Genomic DNA, 23,735 nt, shown 5'->3' on the forward strand with positions numbered 1-23,735 from the left:
TCTCCAGTAGTGGGAAGGGTGAATTCCAACATTTTTGACCCTTGTGTCCCCCTTCTCATAATCCAATTGTAGGGAGATGGTTTGATGAGCCAAGCTCGGATCTCACTGCCATTGCTCGAAGTGGCAAAACTCTCATGAATTCTCAGTAAGTCCCACCATGCAGTTGAATAGGAAAGTTTTACCAAAGGAAAATACAGTTGCTCTTACCAGAAAATAAATAAATAAATAAACACATAAATAAACAAATAAATAAAGGAAGGAAGGAAGGAAGGAAGGAAGGATGGTAGGCATTCAAGTCAGCAGTTGTCCACCACATCATCAAAATGTGGTGATTAGGGGCCCCTGGGTGGCTCAGTCGGGTGAGTGTTTGACTTCAGCTCAGGTCATGATCTCGTGGCTTGTGAGTTCGAGCCCTGCAACCGGCTCTGTGCTGACAGCTCAGAGCCTGGAGCCTGCTTCAGATTCTCATTCTCTCTCTCTCTCTCTCTCTCTCTCTCTCTCTGCTCCCCGCCCCCACCCCCCGACTCATGCTCTGTCTCTCTCTCTCAAAAATAAATAAACATTAAAATTTTTTTTAAATGTGGTGGTTAAATACAGAGAGACAGAGACCAACAGTGACAGACGAATAATGAAGTATATGTAGACAACATCTCAATGATGAGACCAATAAAAAGGTTATTAAAGCCTGGTTTTGAGTCACAGCTTTAAATCAGGCTGGTTAAAGATTCTTTTTTTTTTTTTTTCATTGAATGCTTCCAACACTACCTAAATCCTTCCTCCTATGTGAATAACTGCTCCATGAAACATCTCTTTCCAGTGGGCATTACTTACCTCCAACCCATCTTCCACCCATTCTTGCCTGGCCACTCCTACTCCCTTGTCCTTACCAGAATCTGAACCCCAAGGCTGTTTCTTCAGCACCCGCTTTGTTTACACTGGAAGATCAAACAAACACCATAGGGTGTTTTATGGGACTTTTCAGCATTTAACAAACAGTGATTTAATTATAAATTCCAAAGTCTATCCTCCTAAATAGTCGTACAAGGAGAAAAGTCAGATAAAATGCTTCTTTGAAGCTGCCTTCTGAGTGCTATAGCTCGCCTTGCTGAAACATCCTGGGAGACACTGTCCAGAAGAAGGATGGTTCTTCACTCCCACTCACAGTACAAATCAGGCCGGCATTTTGAAAAAGAGACAGGTTTATTCATCCCTTCAGCGTTAGATGGCTTGGTTCCCTGCAAAATTTCACTTTTGGTTATTAAAATATTCACTGTAGGAAACAAATTTGTAACCCATTTCTCATATTACCTACACACAGAAAAACAAAATCTGATATCTCAGGGTTTATTTGCCGAGGGCGCTTCCCATAAAAGCGAGTGAGTATGCATTGGGAAATTTGTCTGGTTAACTCCTTATGGATAAACGTTAGTCACAATCGTCCCTCCCCGCCCCCTCTTCCCCGACTCTCTCGCCCCCAGCACCCTCCCCACCTCCCGACTTCCCGCCTCTCCAGGGCTGGTGACCTAATAGCATTTTTCTTCGTGCATATTTTGGCGTCGCCCCACGGCCTGGCTGCCTTCGTCTGTCTGAGTCTTTTGAAATTCCTGCATGTTCGCCCCAGATTAAGCCGAGTGTGTCTCAGGATGTGTGTTCCGTTTTGTTCTTTCCCCTTAACGCTGCCTGTGCAACGTGTCTGGGGGGAGGAGGACAGGACGGGGAGGGAGGGGCAGAGGCGAGGAGCTGTCCGCCTCGCACGTTTCCAATCGCATTACGTGAACAAATAGCGGAGGGGCTGCCGGGCCAGAACTGCTTGTGTAACTTTGCAAACGTGCCAGAAAGTTTAAAATCTCTCCTCCTTCCTTCACTCCAGACGCTGCCCGCTCGCCGGGGCCGCCGCGCCGCTCCCCGTCGCTTTCCAGAAAGAAGGACTGGGAAAAAGGAGCCGGGCGGGTGCCACGTCCCGGCAGCCGCCTGTACCGGACGAGGGTCTGCAGCCCACCGTTGGCGTCGCTCGCTGGGGACTGAGTTACCCGCGCTGCGCCCGCCTCCCCGGTTGGAGAGTTGTCCCTCTCTCTCACGTTTGGGCCCCGTTTTTCTGGTCTCCGAGCTACGTCCTCCCGGAGTGGGGACAACCGAGCAAAGGGAGCGATGCGCTTCGCCTGGACCGCGCTCGTGCTCGGGCCGCTGCAGCTCTGCGCGCTCCTGCGCTGCGCCCAGCCGGCCGCCGGCCAGCAACAGCCCCCTCGCCAGCCGCCGGCGGCCCCGGCCGCCTGGCGCCAGCGGATCCAATGGGAGAACAACGGGCAGGTGTTCAGCCTGCTGAGCCTGGGCTCGCAGTACCAGCCGCAGCGCCGAAGGGACCCGGGCGCCACCGCCCCGGGCGCTGCCAACGCCGCCGTCCCGCAGCCGCGCACGCCCATCCTGCTGCTTCGCAACCGCACGGCGGCAGCACGGGAGCGGACCCCGGGCTCGTCGGGGGCCGCCGGCCGACCCCGACCCGCCGCTCGCCACTGGTTCCAAGCCGGCTACTCGCCGTCCGGGGCCCGCGACGCTGGGGACTCGCGCGACGGCAATGGGACGGAGCCAGGAGAGCGCCCGGCGCTCAGTAACCTGAGGCCGCCTAGCCGCGTAGACGGCATGGTGGGCGACGACCCCTACAACCCCTACAAGTACACCGACGACAACCCTTATTACAACTACTACGACACGTACGAAAGGCCCCGGCCTGGGAGCAGGTACCGGCCCGGATACGGTACCGGCTACTTCCAGTACGGTAAGGACCCCCAAGTCGCCCGAAGCAGCCGGGCACCCCTTCCCCAATTCTGGCTCCCCGACGTGGCTGCCTGGGCGCGGCAGGCCTGAGTCCCGAAGATCCGATCCCTCCCCCTGCGCCTGCAGAGGCAGCCCTGGAATCTGGTGCAAACCGCACTCCCAGCCCCTCCTGCTTTCTTTCCACTTTGCTTTGCAGCCCAGGGCGTCCCGTTCTCCTGCTACCCGCAGCCCGGTTGGGAGAAGGGTGAAGGGTAAGGGGCATGGAGGGACCCAAAGCCGGGGAGTGGGGGTGGGGGGCTGGGTTGTCTCACTGCTACCTCTCCCCCTGCCCCCCCCCCCCCCCCCATCGCCTGGTGACGTTTAGGTCTCCCGGACCTGGTGCCAGACCCATACTACATCCAGGCTTCCACGTACGTGCAGAAGATGTCCATGTACAACCTGAGATGCGCAGCGGAGGAAAACTGCTTGGCCAGGTACCGACAAGGATCTCCTTGGCCTGGCTACATGCACCCGTCTTGGTTCAGGCGCTGCTCAAGTGCCTGGTTCCCACAGCTCTTGTTCCATGCAGACAAGAGTTGGGCAAATGGGGCAAGTGGAATGCGGAATGTGGTCTGCTGGGCATGCTGACCTGGATGGAGAGTGTTTAACATTTTGAAGATGTCTGTGGGTTCTTCTGTCTTTCAAACTCTGCCACAAATCAGGGAGGTGGAGCAAACCCTTACGGTGGAGAGTTGGGATCTCATGTTCTTTTTCCAAGATCCTCATACTTTGGAGCTAAAGAACTGTACAATAACGTGGAAAAAAATATTGTAATGGAAGAGCTTGTTAATATCCCCTTAAAAAACGGAGGGCTAACTTGCTAGTGTGGCAGCCCTCAGAGCAAAGCTTCGGTTTTCTTCTTTTGTTTAAGGCCACAGTTTAGCTTCATTGTTTTGGTATTACTTCAGCCAGAATAAGCCCGAGCAAGAGCTTTGTTTTTGAATCCGTCCTAAAATAAAATCATAGCAATTTGGGGAATGGAATCCTCTGACTTTGCCGCTGGGAAACCAGCAGAGGGAGCAAACGATGTTTTGATAGGTCTCATAAAAAAACTGTTCAAGTGCAAAGTGAAAATATTCAGTAGTATTTGAATATATATCCACACAACATATATTAGAAGGAGCAAAGTAATGTTGATCTGTTCAGCTGGATCTTTCTCCCACTTTGACCCTCTGTAACTGTCAGGCGGAAGGAAGAGAAGAAAGCCAAAGTTACCATTTTCATTCCTGAGTCTCGCATCACTTACTCCGCTGCTCTCCCTATGATATTATTACAGTCATGCCATTGTTTTGCAGATAGCAAAGTTACAAAATTATTTATCTAATCTGGGTGTATGCTTTTAGAATTATTTCCTCACTTTAAGAAGAAACAATGTTAAATTCAAAGTTCTTTAAAAAATTTTTTTTTAAGTTTATTTATTTATTTTGAGAAAGAGAACAAGCAGGGGAGGGGTAGAGAGAGAGGGAGAGAGAAAATCCCAAGCAGGCTCGGTGGGGTCAGCATAGAGACCAATGTGGGGCTTGAACTTAAGAACCATGAGATCACGAGCTGAGCAGAAACCAAAAGTCGGGACGCTTAACCTACTTAGCCACCCAGGTACCCCAAAATTCAAAGTTCTTAATAAGGGCATACTTTTTTCTTTTTTTTTTCTTTCTTTTTTTTTTAATTTGCAATCATTTCTACTGATTCATGTGGTTCAACAAGAACTGATTACAAATACAGAATTTACTGATCGCGCATACACATTTAATGCTGATTTTGTTACTTTTTTTTTCACTTTTTAACTGCAGATGTCCCTAGTTGTCATGCATTTACTCATTCCACAAACATTCACAACTGAGATCGGGCCACTTGCCAGGCACCATTCTGGGACCCGGGGATTCAGCAGTAAACAAAATAAGCAAAATGCGCTGGGCTTTTGCAACTGATAGTCTAGTGGGGGGTGGGAGGCAGTCGCCATTATAAACTGGAAAGGTTTTGCTTGTACTTTGTCTTGAGTTAATATCCTGTGGAAATTAAAGTGCTTCCTTTTTCAAAATCACAGCTCAGCATACCGGGCAGATGTCAGAGATTATGATCACAGGGTGTTGCTGCGATTCCCCCAAAGAGTGAAAAACCAAGGGACGTCAGATTTCTTACCAAGCCGACCAAGATACTCCTGGGAGTGGCACAGCTGTCACCAGTAAGTGGATGGGCCTCCTGTCACCAGTAAGTGGGCGGGCCTCCTGTCACCAGTAAGTGGACGGGCCTCCTGGGTACTTGTGAGTTGTTTTTTCCTTTTTCAGGTGGTCCTGGAGGTGAAAAATGCCAAGGTTTAGTTTTTATAGAAGAGGGAGAACACTGCTGTTGGGTATTTCACATTTAGAATTTTCTCTGTGTAATGTGACATCATCAAGGGAATCTGTATTTAAGAAAATACATTAGCTACAAGATCCTTTTATCTTTTAAAATGGAAACTCTAAGTCCAGCTGATTAAAACTGCTATAGGATACAACAGTGGGCTTCATGAGAATTTTATTCCAACATACTACAGGTAAGATTTCTAAAAACAACAATAACAACAACAAAAAACTTGTTAACAACAGCCAAGATCATCTACAGTAAGATAACATTTCAGAAAGACCGCAAGTTGTTAGTAGAAGGATTTATATGCCAATTGCAAAGAAAGAGATGATATACTCCATGAGGTGACAAGGACTGACCTCTGTTTTACAAGGCCTGTATCAAACCCAGGGTAAATGCCTGTTCTGTCCTGAATTTAAAGATCCTTACATTAGGCAATTCTATAATTCGCTTGGTAACTTGCCCAGGTATTTAATGACAGGAAATTCTGAAGGATGCCCCTTAAACCTTCTGCAATTTGAACGTTTTTTTTTTCTCGTTCTTTCCTTCTGTGAGAAGATAAACAGCTCAGCACCTTTCCTTTAACAAGATGAGAAAAACAGATATGAACACCCAATTTTCTGATCAAGTAGAATTATTTTATTTATAAATAAAAGTTTACACTAGTTAAATAACAGTGGTGGGGAAAACACACCATTATTTCTCCTTTGTATTTGAGTAAAGGTTTTAAATATGTGAGAACTCACTTTTTTAAAAACTCACAGAAACCTCCCAAGAGTGCTCTTCTTTTATTTGGAATGAAACATGAATACTGGCAGCCAAAAGAAATATACTAGAGAGCATATGGCAAGGTCTACTTAAACACAGATAGTTTAATGTCTATTTCTATTAAATATCCAAAGATGAAACAGGGTATAATAGGAAAGCAAAATGCTCAAAATAAGTCTGTTTTTCCTAAAAGCAAAGTTAGATCGCTGTCCCTGGGGTGGGGAGGGAAAGCTAGCATGAATCTGGCTTTAAGATAAACTTGATCTTGGGGTGCCTGTGTGGCTCAGTCAGTTAAGTGTTGGACTTCAGCTCAGGTCATGATCTCATGGTTCATGGGTTCGAGCCCCACGTCAGGCTCTGTGCTGACAGCTCAGAGCCTGGAGCCTGCTCCAGATTCTGTCTCTGTCTCTCTCTGCCCCCCCGCCCACTCGCACTCTGTCTCTCTCGAAAATAAACATTAAAAAAAGGTAAACTTTATTTCAATTTCTGTAAGTTTCTTTTTTTAAGTTTATTTACTGTGAGAGAGAGAGAGAGAGAGAGAGAGAGAGAGAATCCCAAGCAGGCTCTGCACTGTCAGTGCAGATCCCGACATGGGCTCACAAAATGTGAGATCAGAGTCGGATGCTCAACCCACTAAGCCACCCAGGCACCTCAAACTTGATCTCAATTTTAATGCGAAAACAAGTGTGGGAGGCAGTGGGGAATTCATCTAAAATCCTCATGGCTTTCTCTGTATGTTCTGTCTCTGTGTTGTGTGGGACATCAGACATTACCACAGCATGGATGAATTCAGCCACTATGACCTACTCGATGCCAGTACCCAGAGGAGGGTGGCTGAAGGCCACAAAGCGAGTTTCTGTCTTGAGGACACCTCCTGTGACTATGGCTACCACAGGCGATTTGCATGTACTGCCCACACACAGGTAGGTTGGCTGCCTGAAATCGGGAACCCACAGGGGGTCATCTGGTCAGGATGGAAAATAATTGGGAAAAGGAAACTGGTGGCTTGGTGATCTGAATTATTCTTAAAGCATTTCCTCATCACAGAAGGTCAATGTGCATGATCGCTATGCTCCACGATGAAAAGTAGTGGTTTAGCCTCTGAAAAAATCCGAATGGTTTCCAGTATCTGCACTCATTCTGTATTCTGTAACTGGCTTGGTAAGTAACTGTGGAAAAGACACCTCTGTGTTCTCCCCTTCAAAACCATTCCTCCCTCCACCTATTAAGTTAGCAACAGAATGGTGATTGGGGCTCGCCAACAAAGAGAAACCTGTTTCTTGAAAAGCTCCTCAAAATCTGTCTCTTTTAAGCATGAAAATAAGAATAGAAGGACACAGTTTCTTTCTCCACGCATATATATTTAAACTACAGTATAATTGATGTCAGATGTCCCTTGGATGGATTTTTAAAAATAGTGCTGACCTCAGCAGTGTGTATGCCTTATAACGGGAAAATGTGTGTCAGTTAAAAGCCAGGCCAGTATTTCCATAAGAAGCCCTCATTTGTAAAAGGACATTATAATTTTACTCTAGCCGGAATCTTGGCAAGGAGTAGTGAATGTACATCAGGCAGGGCACAAAGGGATGAGCAGCTGGTATCTTGGGGAGTAAATTCTAGGGCTGTGGCAGGAAGCTTTTTGGTGACCTAAATGTCACCACTGCTTCTTTCTCTGAGCTTAAAACACCATAGCAATTGGAGGAGGCAAAAGGTTCAATTCTACATGCCCTGGAGGCAGTACTTATTGTTCAAATAGAAGATGTAACCTACCCACACATTACACATATGTGGGCAGAGAGGTTCCCTTTTCATTCGGCAATCTCCGGCCCCACAGTAGCCGCCTGCCTGTGCACGGCACCTGGAGTTTATTCCCTCCATGTAGGAAAAGAGGCGCTCTGGAAAGCTCTCTGTCGAAATATTTGAATTTAGGTCTGTAGGTATTTATAAGACTTCTAGTCTTCCAACTCCTTGGGGTGACCCCATTTCATTATTTATGGTAGCTTTCTCATCAGTTACTTTCCATGTTGTATGTCCTGTTTAAACACTGTTCACCAGGTCTTGTATTACAAGTGATTTTTGTATTCGTGTTTTTCACTAGACCGATGTTTCTTCAACACAGACTTTATTTAAAGGGAAAAAAAAATTCTGACAAAGCCCCAATGATAACTTAGACTAGTTGTATTTTAATGTAGTTTAAATGTACCCAAACATAAAAATAGATATAACTTCCTTTTATCTATACTTTCATCTAACTTGTAAGTTCTTAGACAATAAATTTACATGTTCAACACACATGAAACTAGAAACAGTTAAATTAACTTCATTAATTTAATGTAACCAATGGTTCTCTTTTGCTAAAACCAAACAGCGAATTTAGACAATGTTGGCTAAGGTTCTACATTTCATTTGTGTTTACAGTTTGACTTTGAATATGTGAAATGCCTGTTTGTTTGTTTTTTCAATGGCCTTAAAAATTCCTGTTCTTGGTGTGGTAGTTCAAATAATCAAAGTTAATCACTTAAATTCTGCCAGCTGATGTACCAGTTTCAGAGCTCTTAAAGCTCTTTTGGTAACAAGGTGATCTTAAGCACCAAAGAAATTTTGGGTGCTGAAATTCAGTGGCAACAAGGAGTTAAAATGATTCCAACATATGCTTTAAAATTTAGTATTCGGATGAAAATATAACAGTTAAATTTCCTCAAGAAGGGGCTAATCGCATCAAGAATATACCTATGGACTCCAATTTGAACAGATTTCCCTAGACTGTAACATTCTGGAGATCAAGGACTGTACCTTATTGGAATTCTCCTCCTCCAGGCCTGTAGAAGGCACTCATTTCCTCATTGAAGTGATTATCTTAGCAACTCGAGTGATGTGGTATTCATTCATTGAGGCATACATTCATCCCTTTAATTTAATAAAATATTTCAGTGACAATGTGAGAGAGAGGGAGGGAGAGAGAGAGACAGAGAGAGAGAGAGAATAAATAATGTGCTGGTTAAGAATAGGGATCCTGGACTCCTGAATGCCTAAACTCAAAACCATCTCAGCCACTTACCAGCTATATATCCTTGAGTGACTTAATTGACCTTACAGTGCCTCATGTTCCTCATCTGTAAAATGGGGATAATAACAGCTCCTGTACTCCTGTAGTTGTGAACATTGAATTTATAGATGTAACATGTTTAAGATTGGTCCTGGCACATGATACATACTTCATAAATGTTAGCTACTCAAAAATGCAACATAGACACCACCCTAAAGGAGCTTCTAATCTCTAGTGAGATAAATTGTTATACAGTACAATTATAATGTAGAGCATGAGAGCACAAACACTATAAAATCCAGGCACTCAGAGTGAAGGAGGGTAATTCCAAGAGAGACTGGAAAGGCTAGTTGAGCTGAGGTTGTGTGAGTTAAGGGGATTATTACATGGCCTTTATCCCTGAACTGGTGATATTCTAGAATTTTGGTGGAGGCCTGTCCTGTCACTTAGAGTGTATTTATCACTGGTAACTGATGAAACGTGCAAGAAGCTAGATGTACTACTACTTATATTAGTCCTGTGTTTTTTTAGCTGGAGGTTCTATAAGGCTGGGTAATATATACTTCTCAAAGGAAATGTGATAGAAGTGTAGCTTTATGTCAAACTCTTAAGTAAGTACGCACTTAAAATTTAATTTGCAACTACTAAGCACATTCTTTAACATGTTCTAACCTTATGCCATCTTTTTAAATAATCTTTAAATTTTTTTTTCTTCTAGGGGTTGAGTCCTGGCTGCTATGATACCTATAATGCAGACATAGACTGCCAATGGATTGATATTACAGATGTAAAGCCTGGAAACTACATTCTAAAGGTAGAGAGACCTTTGAAAATAGAAACCTGCAATTTATTTTGATTGCAACTCAATGGACCTCCCCTTCTGAAGCCAATGTTAAATAATCACAACCCTGCAAACAATTATATATCTCATAGGACTATTTCTTTAAAAAGTGTTTTTTGTTTTTTTTTTTTTTTTGAAGTTTATTTGAGAGAGAGACAGATATTCTGGTAGGGGCAGAGAGAGACAGAGGGAGACAGAGGGAGAGAGGAGGAGGGAGGGAGGGGGAGAGGGAGAGAGAGAGAGAGAGAGAGTGAGAGTGAGAGGGTCCCAAGCAGGCTCCACACTATCAGCACAGAGCCTGATGTGGGACTCAAACTCACAAACTGTGAGACCATGACCTAAGTGGAAATCAAGAGTTGGACGATTAATCAACTGAGCCACCCAGGCACCCCAAAATATTTTTTTTAAATGTTTATTTTTGAGAGAGAGCAAGAGAGAGAGAGAGAGGGAGCAAAAGCGAGTGAGCAGGGGAGTGGGAGACAGAATCCAAAGCAGCCTCCAGCCTCTGAGCTGTCAGCACAGAACCCAACATGGGGCTGGAACCCTGAGCCCCAAAGTCTGACCCTTAACCAACTGAGCCACCTAGGCATACGGAAATATTTCTAAACCAACATACGTATATGAAAAAGTTATTTTAAGAACTTCAGTGAAAAATATATGGCCGCCTTCTGTAACTTCTCCAGAGTTTGACCACTTGCCTCACTTTTTAACCCCCCGCCCTGCTTGATGAAGTTGACGCATTTCCTTGTTGTAGCCTTGTGGAAATAGGAAGCTATTAACCAGCAAACACTGCTGATGAAATCTGAAACACGGATGATATTTACATTGCCTAGGTCAGCGTGAACCCCAGCTACCTGGTGCCGGAATCAGACTATTCTAACAATGTCGTGCGCTGTGAAATCCGCTACACGGGACACCATGCGTATGCCTCGGGCTGCACAATTTCACCGTGAGTCCTAACTGCCTAGCTTAGTTGATTCTGTTCTCAAAGCGTTTTAGCGCACTGACAGGCGTTATACATGTGTCTCTTTCTACTACTACTGCAGCTTGCCTGGAAAGCAGTCTGTGCTATCCCGTGATTAGAGCTGATCTTCCTTTAATGATGGTGGAGAAGGGGGAGGGCAGATGTCCTCTGGTTTTTATCATCCTAAAGCTGAGTTTGCAGGACAGGATATACACACAGAACAGACTGTTTACCCGCAAAGCCCCTGGGGCGGATGAATATGTAAAACAGGCCATATGCAGTGTGGGTGACCTTGGGGGATCCCAAACAGTTGGATTTCCTCAATCTTCACCAGAGTCCATGAAGCAGCCCTGAAGAAATTCCTAGAGTTCTTTAAAGTACATTTTGGAAATCACTGCCTTAAAGTACTCCACCGAAGAGGTCAGACCGCCTGTTCTGTACAAAACCAAGATTTTACAAATTTGAGTTCTAAAACCACAATTACTAGAGAAATATCCTAGGAAGGGAGGCGTGTGTGGAAGTTCCTGCACACTTTTCCTAGCCCTGAAACTCTTCTTTGAATGCAAGCTCAGAGGGACTCCCAGCACATAAATATTAACAGGGGTGGTGCTGTGATGAAAGTAACTGAAGGAAGGTTAGGGAGTTTGGCCTGCTGGTCTCTGCCCTGCGCGATCCCTTAAGCCCTGCCTGCTCTGGCGGTACTGGCTTAAGGACCCGAACCATCACCTGTGCGACCTGGGAGTGCTACATTCCCAATCATACAAACACTGTTGGAATGATACTGAAAGTGTCCAGGTGGGAGAGGCACCAGTGCCACTGGGCCACGGTAGAAACATGTCACAGAACTGCACTGCAAACCCACACTTAATACCCCTTTCTCCTTGATACACAGCCCAGGACAGTGGTTGGTTGGCCCCACGTAAGTCTGTGGTTTGTGGGATTTCCCAGACCTACCCAAACCCAGTTGTGCAGGCTTTCCCCCACACCTGGGCTCCTGGCCAGAGGAGGTGCGGGGTTCAGAGCAGCCCACTTTCCATGCTCTGGGCCGTGCGCTGTGGCTCAGGCTGTATTCACCTGAGAGGGAGCCCTTTCCTTATTCTGTAAGGGAGTCGAGCCTGTGCTTTACAAACGGCACCACGGCTTTACAGATACATGCAGCCTAGGACGGCACAAGGACGGCACCGAGAAAAGATAATCAAATGTATTCTTGGGAACATGCCCACAGTGCAGAAAACCTGGCTGGGCGTATGGCCCATATTGTATGGAGTTCATCAAAGGATAACTGAAAATCCTTAGCACACCAGTGTAATTAAAAGGAAAAAAAATATGCTTATTTTTGAGAGAGAGACAGAGCACCGGGGTAGGGGCAGAGAGAGAGGGAGACACAGAATCTGAAGCAGGCTCCAGGTCTGAGATGTCAGCAGAGCCCAATGCAGTGCTTGAACTCACTCATGAACCGTGTGATTATGACCTGAGCCAAAGTCGGACTCTTAACCAACTGAGCCACCCAGGTGCCCCCACATCAGTGTAATTTAAGCTAAACTAAAATAGCGTAAAATGCATACATTAATTAATTTCTCTCAATTTTTATGATTCCTTATTCACTCATTCTCTATTTGTTGGCATTCTTGCTTTTGCACTGTGGATTCACTGAGGTCCTAAACTAGCTATTAAAGACTAATGCAAAGATAAATACGGTTTCTAACCCTTTACTGTGTGCCCTTGGAACTGTATGACAGGAATTCTCAATTACTTTACATGTGAATCTGCTGTGTAATGTCTGTCTCCTATCTGTCCCGTTATGGCTGGGACGCAGTCTCTTGTCCATCACTGTATATACCCAGGTACAAACCTGCCACCAAGTAGCCTCTCATTCAATGCTTGGATAGTAGAGAAATGACCCTCTCTTTCAGGGAATTTAGGATGTGGAATTGAGAGGCTCAGAGAAAGACACATAGAACTGTAGGAGAGCTACACTCTGAAAATTCCACAAGGGGTAAAATAAAATGCAGGGAAACAGAAGGATCTCTGCTACAAGCCAGGTGACTTTGCAGGTACAAAGGCTGACCTTGTGCTAAGAATGGGTCTGGAGATGTGACTGTTGTAGCACAGAGTGTGTCTTGATTTTCATCAGTAGAATCTATTGAATTGGTTATCGCCAGGTGTTTGAAACAAATAAAAAAACCTTTATATTGCTCTAGCACAGAGTTGTTTTATCTTTCTTTCTTTCTTTCTTTCTTTCTTTCTTTCTTTCTTTCTTTTTTTAAACCAGTTGTCATTGACTGTAACTAAAGTGCAAGACTGGTTGAGGTAAAATTTTAATAAGTAGTATTGATCAGATAGATGGAAATGTGAGAAGGTGAAATGATCTACAGTGATATGTAATCAGATAACAAGATGGTACTTCTCGAGGGGTGGATAATAATGGGAGATGTGCAGAGACCTTGACTCGAGAGAGGAAGCCTTGCCTTCAGATGAATGATGCCTGCCTCCTTTGTTAGGACTTTTGCTTCTGGTCTCCCTTGCTAGGGATAAGCATTCAGAGGAAGGAGCCATCTTCTCTAGCTGAGATTCAGGACTGGCTTTAGGAAAGAATTTGAACTAGGCCTTGAAGGTTGAAGAGGACTGAGCTGCAGGGGGCAGTTGGGGAAGGGCATGCCAAGAGGAGTTAATATCAGTGGTCCCCCCCATGGCAGGAAGAAACTGTAGGGACAGATTTGGAAAACCAAGTCTTCTTCTGTGGCTAAGGCATGTGTTTCATGGGGTTAAGAACTGGGCTAAAAGGATGCTAAATTGGGACCAGATCAAAGGGATCACTGAAGAGGAAGCCAGAAAGTTTGAACTTCATTCTGAAGGCCATGGGGAGTCTTTGAAGTTCCTTGATCAAGAAGTGTAACTTGCCTAAAGCCATGGGGTCAGTCTGGTGGCTTGTAAGTGGCACTGCACCTGATTCCCTTGGTAATGTTATAGTACTTTTTTAACTTTTAAAAAAATGATTTTTAAAAAATGTTTATTTTGAGAGAGAGAGAGAGTGAGTGAGACTGGGAGAGAGAGTTCATGCATGCATGCACATTCACAAGCAGGGAGGGGCAGAGAGAATCCCAAGCACAGAGTCTGATGTGGGCTAAATCTCATGAACCATGAGATCATGACCTGAATGAAAATCAAGAGTCAGACACTTAACTGACTGAGCCACCACCCAGGAATCCCTACTGTTTTTAACTCTTTAAAGACATACCATCTCTCGGTTCACAGATTGTTTTTCATGCTAATCAAACACTGGAGAGTATTCCATTGGTGTGTAAAAACTACCCAGTAAGACAGGGTATGCCTTTGATATAGCCTCTCTCCCTCATTGTCCTCACTGTAAACAAAATGTATGGACCCAGTGACTGTGGCCCAGTTCAGTTTTATGATACTGTGATTAAGTTCTCCACTCACAAAACTTAGTATCTGGAAATTGACGGTCTGTGACTTAAGACTGCTTATTTTCTTTATGTGGGGATCTGTGATCATAGTATAAATACTGTATTTCATTGATTGGCTTTGACCCTGTATCTGCCTATGAATGCATCATTCTACATCCAAAACTGTGCTGAGAGAGGAGTAACGTGGGACAGTGCAGAGGCCAAGACCCTGCGTCTAGGTGGACACACTGTACTTGCTCCCTGGAGTGAACTCATCTGGGCAGGGCTTCTGGTCCCATAAGGCCTGCTTTACTCTCCGTTCTTTTACAGGCTGTTTCTTTTACCTCTACACATCAAGTCTGTAGATACCAGACATACACTTTCTATTAACAAAGCTACTAACAAAGTCACCTCCTTCAAATCAGTATTAAAAGAGTGTATTCATGGGTAACTTCATACGGTGACTGTTGCTTAGGTGGAGAGAAACTGCTACAGATTTTTTTTTTTTTTTTTAAGGGTCAACTTTAAACGTGTCTACTGTACTCATTCATAATATTATCAAGTTAATAACTTGTCTTATTTTGTTTTCTTAATCTAGGTATTAGAGAGCAAGCCAAAACTCCCAATGGATAAATCAGTGCCTGGTGTTCTCAAGTGGGAAAAAATAGATTAACTTCAGTAGGACTTATATATTTTCAAAAACAGAACAGAAAACAACAAAAGAATTTTTTTTTTGGACTCTTTTACACCCAAGCACATAACTGGATTTTGGACATTTAAATTGGCATTATTTGGGACATTTTTAATATTATTATTTGTATTACCTTGCGAATGAACACAGTGTTTCCATTCTGTAGATGTACACGTGGCCCTTTCAAGGAAATCCAAATTTCTTAGGCTCCTTCAGAAATTACAGTGTAAAAGTGAAAATAACATTTCAGTGAATGAGCCAAAATTACTATGAACTGAGAATTTTCTTAAGTGCTGAAACTTCAGTAAACCATAGCAATAACTGGCTTGTATATGTCTTAGCATAGATCCGTTTAGAAAGGAGGTTCCTACTGTGCGAATAGATACGGACACATCTGGTGCTGAGGAAGGACCAAACATATTACCATTGGTGTCAAGAAATATTATCATATAGCAGAGAAATGGCAACATATGTATTCAGATAGTTACATCCCTATATAAAATTTATGTTTACATTTTAAAATTAGTAAACTCCTGTCTTTCTGTTTAAGTGTACCATTTCATTCTGACTTAAGTCAGCTTTGTTTTGGAACAAATTAAGTAACTGAGCTGCCCAACTCCTGTCTGACATTCACTGTTGCTGCCTCAATTCTTTAATTTTCCTATGGGCAGAGACCTTTTAAGTGGCATTCTTAGAATCACCATTCTGGGGACTGGTATACGGAGGACGACTGTGTGAATGGGAAGTCATTCTGATGATAGATGTGATACATTCAGAGATACTATGTATGCATTTAAGTATATGGACCTATTAGCTAAAAATATTTTCCTTGTTGACATAAAAATCATACAAACAAGTCCCCAAAACCACAACTGTCTCTCAAATACTTTAAAAAAAAATTGATGAAAAACATCTTAGGATTTTCAACTTTTCTACATTTTTTTAATGTAGAAAATGAAGAATGCTTTAAAATGAAGAATGCTAAAAAAAAATTTTTTTAATTATCCAGAATAGAAAACATCATATCTGGATATAGGAACATTATCAGGTCATCCAGGAATCAATCATACATTTTTTTTTCTTGTGTGTCTGAAGTGTAAACCAAATTAGCAAAGCATGTAACACTACATACTTGAGGGGTTGGTGAATAAGGGAAAGAGAATACTTTCTATACAACGAAGGGCTGTGCTGCACCATGAGACAGCTGTGATTTTATTTTCAAACTGTGAAACCATGTGCCACAACAAAATTTGGAAGATTCCTTTTTTTCCCCCCTAGATCCAAAAGGTGCAGAGAGAAATCAAATGACACTTTTAAGTTAGTGGTGCTCAGGCAGAAGTCTTCCTACATGAACCAGTATTAAAATCTCAAGCAAGGGATTTCCAGTGCCAGGACATGTTTGGTAGAATTTAAAAGTGAGGTGGCATCCCTCACTGTTATGTCACGTATATCATACGTCATAGACTCGTAAAGTCAACACCAACTACTAAGAATCGTTCCCTACTCACTAGTGCCTAGCGTGGCAAGAGGGGCTAGAGATGGACCATCGTCCAGGCGCCGATGTGATCCTCCTCTACCAGGGCACACGCTTACCAACAGAGAATGCAGCTTGATAGAGACCCAGAACTTTTACTGAGCTAGTATCTGAGCTACGGAATAGCTTCTTTGATGTACCTCTTTGCCTTATGTTGCGTTTTTTAGTTTTAAGACTGTAGAGTGATCCTTTCAAATTATTATCTTTTCTAATAGAGATATTTTAATATACTTGCTTAAAAAAAAAAACACAACAAAACTACTGTCAGTATTAATACTGAGCCAGACTGGCATCTACAGATTAAGGCCATTGAGATTCTTATCCTTGTAAAAATTATAGCATGGCCTTTGAACACATATGAGAAGACATTTACTATCATTCATGGAGCTTTCCATCTGTCTGTCCATCCATCATCATTCAAGGGCCTAATTACATGCCAGGTGCTTACATGCTAGGCCTTGGGATATTAAAAAACAACAACTGTCCCCTAACCTCAAGAAGTATTAAAAATGTCATTATCTCCCTTTAGGTCCACTTTATTTCATTTTTAACAACTATAAGTACATGTCTGAAATTTTTCTTTTTTTAGCACTATTATTTTTCATGACCATATTTTATTTTAAAAAAATAAGTTAAAATAAATAGCTATATGCATGTATGTGTTACTAATAATTAAAACTATGTTTTCAATCCTTGAAATGTCTGCCTCTTAAATATAAAGCCTACTATTTGGTTGATTTTGAGAAAAAAAAAAGTTTCAATTAGGAGGCTAAACTTTCTTGCTTATTCCTTATGTAAATATTCCTTCCTCCCATTACCCTTAAACACTCCCGAATAACTCATAAGTATTGATTTAACACTCAATATTTTTGAACCTCAAGGGATCTTGTCTCTGAATAACCACAAAAATTCACATATAGTGATTAGCTGGTCAAAGTTATTCATTAATAAAATTTAAACAAAAAACATAATCCAGCCTTACCAAACTCCAAATAAAATATTTTTTAAAAAGGAGATAGAAATAATCCCAAGAATGTGGAGTGCTGGAAAGAGATTGGCTTTTAAACTAATAAAGACTCTGAAAAAAAGGACTAAATAAGAAAATAACTTATTGACTCCTTCCATATGCCATGTTAGTAGCCTCATAATTATTTAGACTGCAGTCTGCATTAAAGATGTCTTGACCTTTGAGGGCTAGGATTCAGTCTCCCAACAGTACTATAACATACGAATCCACAAGTATCCACAAGAATCCATTGCCTGTTTCCAGGAAATCTTTATATTTTTACATAGTAATTTTATCCACAATTTCTATCATCTAATTATTCACTATGTTTTGTTTGTAATAATGAACAATTTTTTTCTCTGTGAAATCTCATAGGATAATCACACTTACAAACATTCGTAACATTCAGATCCTGAAGGAAATGCAGTCCACTAAAATGATCATGGCACTGAGAATTCATCTTTAGCAAACTGTGTGAAAATGTAATTTAAAAATACCTTGTTTTGGTATTAACTATATAGTAACTGATAAGTAAAAATTGCCCCTTTTCTGGATTTTTTATGTTCAGAATTCATATTCACAATCAGCATATTCAATCAACAGGTCTATCTCATTCCCAACTACCCAAAGGCCTGGGCCACTTTTGAACACTTAAAGCATTTCATTTATCCTTCAAACCAGAATGGTGCTGAAATATTTCAACTTGAATGTAAAATGTATTAAGTCTTAGCTCACAAGATAGAAACATTTAATTAATATATAACTGCTTGCTATGAACTAAATGACATGTGATTTGGTATTGTAATGTTTTTGATGAAGTTTTAGTTTCTTCCAAATTTTTCAGGAATCCTATTTGTAAAACATCTGTAACTTTTTTAAAGAGCTTTTATTTTAAATGCCCAGACACTGGCTTTATATTCTTCTTTACATTCTCACATTCTTTTATTATATGCCTATACTATGATTGCAAGATTATGTAAAAATGCCTTGAATAAATGATTTCAAGTGTCTATAGTGGTCATTTGTTGTTAAATACAAATAAATGATATGATTTTCATTTTAGGTTAAAATCTTAAAACCATGACTATGGCTGGTGGTTTTGCTTAGTTGCCTTTTGTATTAACAAATTGTTTAACGAGCTCACATGGCTTGAAACTTATTTCTGATGGATAAAAATGTAGCTGATGTTTTAAAAAGAAACTTGCACATGAATTGATCCTAACCTCTCTAAGGATGCACAGCAGGCATTATGAGAACAACCACACTCTGATTTATAAGAAATATACATGAGCATATATATACTGCTAGGGGACTTATCCAACTCAAGCTACAAATTATTTATATGAAGAGAATCATTGCTATCACAGATGTCTTATCTAAAGGTGTATCAGATTAGCCTGGGAGCTGATAACCTGGAAGGACAAACAGGCACCAAAGTGTGGACAAGTGCTTTGGAGGGACAATTTGCAAAATCAACTCACAATTCACCTTTAATGAGCTCTTGCAGGTAAAATGGATGTAGACTTGTGGCCAGCAGGTTGCAGACCTGAGTAGTCTGTTCTCAGTGACACCACAAATTTCATGCTTCCCTTGCTTGCTCAAGGCAAAGTATCTGAACACACTTTCATTATTAATAAAAATATGATTTCTCTTATCTCATCAGTGGTCAGTGTTTTGAGTACTCTTCATTCAACCAAAAGCTCATGAAACAAAGACAGGGGAGAGTGGACCTTTCCTTGTGTTAGAAAAGGTGCCTGTCTTATGACACTCATTTATTAATATTTCTAATCCTTGCCACAGGTATTAGTAGAGGATTAACAGAGAGGTTGAATAACCACTTAAAGCATGTATAGAAGAATTCTAATTTTGCAAGATACTGTTACTCAGAAAGAATCACATAGAAAAATAGATATGGGAGATGTTATCTCTATGGTGGAGATTCCCAATACATATTAGCATATTAAAGAGTCTCAGAGATCCTGCAGTAAAGAAATCAATTTGTCTGTGTTATCCAGTATTTCTCACATTTGTTTTGCCACAAAAGTTTTGTTTTTTGGTTTTTTTTAAACAGCACTTGTTATTCTGTTAAGCCATTTATCTTGGACAACTCTGGCATATGACATACTAAGTAATTACCAGTTCATAAAAATGAGATAATTTATTAATTAATTAAAACAAATTGAAGAGGGCATCTTTTGGGATGAGCACTGGGTGTTGTATGGAAACGAATTTGACAATAAATTTCATATAATAATAAAAAACAAAAACAAAAACAAAAAACAAATATATGATAGTGATAGTATTTGGACTGTGGGACACAGAAACACTTAAAACCCACAAATTCATTGCTTGCCTTGCTTTCTAAAAACCTAATGGTTAAATAGGATCCTTTCAGTGGAGATCATCATTTCAGTCTCTAAACCATGTTCTGTTTTAGAAGGAAACATACATCTTTCCTATCTGTCCAATAATTTGAATGCTTTAGATACTCCTCATTAAAATCTCTCCTCTCCCAGATATTAGTTGTTTATAGCATTCAGGGCGAATTAATCATTTTCTTCATGGTTCATTCATTTTGTATAGTTGAAATAATTTCATATGTGATAGCATCATTTAAGTAAATTTCAAGTAAATCTTAATATTTCTCAACAAGGACAGGGAAAAACAGGATTGGGAATGAATGACTTGGAAGGATAAATGCATATATTTATAATTTGCTGCCAATAATTCACTGCTTAACTATGGGTAACAGGCACCAAATCTGGAGAGAGAGAGAGAGAGAAAAGTCACAAACCAAAAAGTGAATGAACCATCAATACAATGACCAAGAATATGGACTGTTAGAACACTGCTAGTTTTCAGTAACTTTACAGACCAAGTCAACTCAGCGGTCATGACAACTGTATGTACCAAGGACTAAGGACAAATATAATGGTAGAGACGGGTCAGAAACAACTCCTTTTTGCAAACGGTTCAAATAATATTGGATCTTCATTGCACTTATCTTTATTGAACGAATGCAGATATCTGGAGCCAATGTTACCAACGAGTTATTTGCAAACTAGTGAATTATACCACAGCAAACATCCAAGTCAACCATTTTTAGTTATTACAATGACATTATCTTTTTAGAGGGATGGTATTAGGGAAAAAAAAAACCTTTTATGAGAATCTATAGCTAGGGTGCTGCTGGAGGTAACATTCATGGATAAATAAACAATCTGGTAGTTGTGATCACTTCATTTTTGTTTTAGTGCCCTTTGGTTTCTGGTAACAGAAACAGATCTCCAACTTGCTTAGTCCAAAAAGGAATTCATAGGCTCATGTAACCAAAAAGAGGAAAAGCAAAGTTAGGGTTTGCTGAAGGAGCAGCTGTTATCAGGAAATCAAACACCATCAAGGCCACATTCTTACTGCCTGTTCTCTGTTTATTTATATGTCAACTTCAGGCTCTCGGTTTTAATTTCTTCATGAGGATGGAAACCTTCTTGCCTACGGATACAAATCTGGGTGCACAACTACCTGGCTCGCTGATCAGAAAGAAAATATCAATAACCTGTAGCTCAAGTTTGAAAATCTAGGGAAGGTATTTCCTAAGCTCAGACTCAGTCATGTGAATATTATGACAGGTCTAGGTTGAGTCAAGTGCTCTTTCTTATTCAATCACCAAAGTCAAGGATGAATCGTCAGGCAAGAGACCGGCTGCTCCCATCCAAGCACATGACTGCATTTTGGCTTTATGCGTGGGTGTGAAAGGAAAGTGAGGGAAAAGAAAATGATTGCTCCAGAGGCAGGGGTGAATTATTATGGGTACTGTCAATGAGAAGTTTACTGGGAGCCAGCAAGCCACCCTATTTATGTCTAACAAAAAGATTAACAAAATCAACATCTATATGGTCCAACTCATGACCTTTTCTTCCAGCTAGTCATTCAACTGATTTCTGCGAAGACAATCCCATATTATCAGTATCTAAGGGCTGATTTTTCCTCCAGAAGGAAACAGTGCTGTCCTGCTCTCCCTTTCAACACTGCCCTTCCTCCCCTACTGGCAGGTCTAAACAACCTGTTCACTTTCACCCCACCTTCTGTGTTTCATGAAGTCTTAGTAGGACATTTCAGGAGGGAGGCTTATCCTTACAAGTGAGAAGACTTTAGTTCCTTCCTATCCAAACACAGTGGGGTTGCAAAAAGGAGGGTGGAGTCAAAGATAAAACAGGAAAAGAACAAGAGGAAAAGCCATTCTTTTAAGGTTTTGCTCCCCCAGGTGCTACCCATTTCCAATGACCCCTCTCCCATCCTTCTATTTTCTTGTTAATCATTGAGCATCAGTGAGAGGCTGTCTCTGGAAGCAGTACCTTGGGGAGAGGGCATTGCACTCTTTATTTCTATTAGTTACATTGTGCTTTTAACACATTTACAGTCCCTGTAGCATGGGTACAGTTCAGTGGTGGAAAAAAGTCAGAGGGAAAACTCAGAAAAAAGCGCGGCAACATACCAGTGTTCTGGAATAACTGCAGTGGTATTGAGAGCCTTGGGTGACAGTAACTAGCAGTGAACTATGCTCATCTATCTCTCAATAGTCACCCCATTCATTCTTTTTAATCCAGGATATAGAAAAACTGACGTGTGGTTGATGCTGGAGAGGCGGGGGTGGTGCAAAGGTGTGACAGCTCATCCCAGAGGTTTCTGAACCTGATTCCAAGAGCATCGGTGGTTCAGCTACATTTGCTTTGCAGATCAGAGATCTAAGGAGATGAGGTCAGAGGGATGGGAACAAAAACACACACATGGTGTGGCTTCTTCCCTAATTTAGGCAACCTGCTCTCTGGAAAATTCCCTACCAAGCCAAGATTGTGTCCAAGGTCCAGGCTGACCAGGGATGCTTTTTAGTCCACAGGGAGTTATCCTGTTATTGTTTCAGAGTTTGAGAAGGCTTATCAGGCGTGAGGCACACATAGCTTTATTCCCTACCCCCACCTCCCCAATTTTCTCAGGAGAATATTCTGTGGAAAAAAATGACATACTCTCCGTTTCTCTCTCCTCATGCACAGGATTTCACAATTTAGCTACAGGGGGTCCTCAGGGATTCTTTCTCAGTGATCAACAAGAGGCCAGTGTGAGTACTTTAACCTCAGACACTGGTCTCATTTGAAAATGCAAGGAAGAAAAAAAATCCAAGACTTGGGACTTTACCCTATCAGAATATTTTGGACCTTTACTCAAAATCAATATGTCCATCCTGTTTTAATGGAAATCATTTAAGTTCGTTGCCTTTAATAAAAAATACCCATTTCTCACAGTTCTCTAATATCATGAAAAAATCGAGTTAGTATTCAAACTTCAAACACTGTCTCATGACTTGTTTCTTTTTTTTTTTTTTTTTGAGTTGGTTTATTTAAATCAGGATCAAAGAAGGACCACACATTGAATTTGATTATAATCTGTTTTTAGTCTTTCTTTTTAAACATCTTTTTTATCATTTTTCCTTTGTCTTCCTATTAATATGTATGAAAAAATAGGGATTTTTATAGGATACCTATCCTCTCAGAATTTTCTACATTCTAGATTTTGTCGACTGTATCCTGGTGGTGTCATTTAATCCACTCCTTTGTTCTTTGTATATCCTATAAAAATTCTGCAGGAGTGACCAGATAGGGGCTGGGTTTGATCTGGGGGAGCAAGAAGACTTGACAGGTGGTAGTGTGCCCCACACAACTGCATCCCATGAGGAAGCCCAGGATGTCCCCGGCCGTCTCTCTTTTTGTGATGGTAAGAATGATCTGGGGATTCAGTGTTGTCTGATGCATCCACTGTAAAATTCCCCGCCATGTTTTCACGCACTCATTTTAGCAGCCATTAATGATCACTGCTAGATCTATTATCGAATGACCAGAATCAGTAACTTTTTCTGAAGAGCTGAGAGAATTCCATAATGGCACGTATGGTCTCTCATTTGAAATGAACTACTTGTTCCTTTCATTAATGTACTTTATTAAATTAAATAACATTTAACATGAAACTTGATAACTGACCTTTTTTTCCCCCCTCCTTTTTGTAATTTGAGATAATTTTGGAACCTTATGAAAGACATTTAAGGTGCTGTGTTCTTTCACAAGCAAAGCCAAAACGTTGTTTTTGGAGCTGTTTTTATCGTGCGTGTGTATTTTTCCCCCATTATTGTCAAGTGTAATTTTAACCTTACACAAATGATCTGTTGATCTGAAATATCATGGGAAAACTTTGACCTAGAACATTTTCAGAGAGGTCAGTTACTGGAAATGCAAGAAAGCTAAGGACACTTGGCAGGTTGGATATATTACATGC

The 23,735-nt window shown here is 41.5% G+C and overlaps 1 protein-coding gene across 2 annotated transcripts; it reads left to right on the forward strand.

Moving 5' to 3' along the window:
* Positions 1-2,027: 2,027 nt before the first annotated feature.
* LOX (lysyl oxidase) lies at positions 2,028-18,421 on the forward strand. Of its 2 annotated transcripts, XM_019469564.2 has the most exons (7): positions 2,028-2,773; positions 3,137-3,245; positions 4,856-4,993; positions 6,689-6,845; positions 9,687-9,782; positions 10,643-10,758; positions 14,779-18,421. In XM_019469564.2, exons 1-7 carry the CDS (start codon positions 2,149-2,151, stop codon positions 14,783-14,785), a joined length of 1,248 nt encoding a protein of 415 aa, XP_019325109.1. In that variant the 5' UTR covers positions 2,028-2,148; the 3' UTR covers positions 14,786-18,421. The 2 variants fall into 2 exon arrangements, with proteins under 2 accessions (XP_019325109.1, XP_019325110.1); XM_019469565.2 differs by lacking the exon at positions 14,779-18,421 and having other exon boundaries at positions 10,643-10,762.
* Positions 18,422-23,735: the final 5,314 nt, after the last annotated feature.

Source organism: Panthera pardus, unplaced genomic scaffold (assembly GCF_024362965.1).
Source record: "Panthera pardus isolate Hobbes unplaced genomic scaffold, ASM2436296v1 HiC_scaffold_2, whole genome shotgun sequence".
NCBI classification, from domain to species: domain Eukaryota; kingdom Metazoa; phylum Chordata; class Mammalia; order Carnivora; family Felidae; genus Panthera; species Panthera pardus.

Excerpts from the sequence above, each read along its gene's own strand:
- LOX (XM_019469564.2), top strand. The coding sequence starts at position 2,149 with ATGCGCTTCGCCTGGACCGCGCTCGTGCTCGGGCCGCTGCAGCTCTGC. Across the intron at positions 6,846-9,686 it reads CATGTACTGCCCACACACAG|GGGTTGAGTCCTGGCTGCTA; the intron begins GTAGGTTGGCTG and ends TTTTTCTTCTAG. Across the intron at positions 9,783-10,642 it reads CTGGAAACTACATTCTAAAG|GTCAGCGTGAACCCCAGCTA; the intron begins GTAGAGAGACCT and ends TACATTGCCTAG.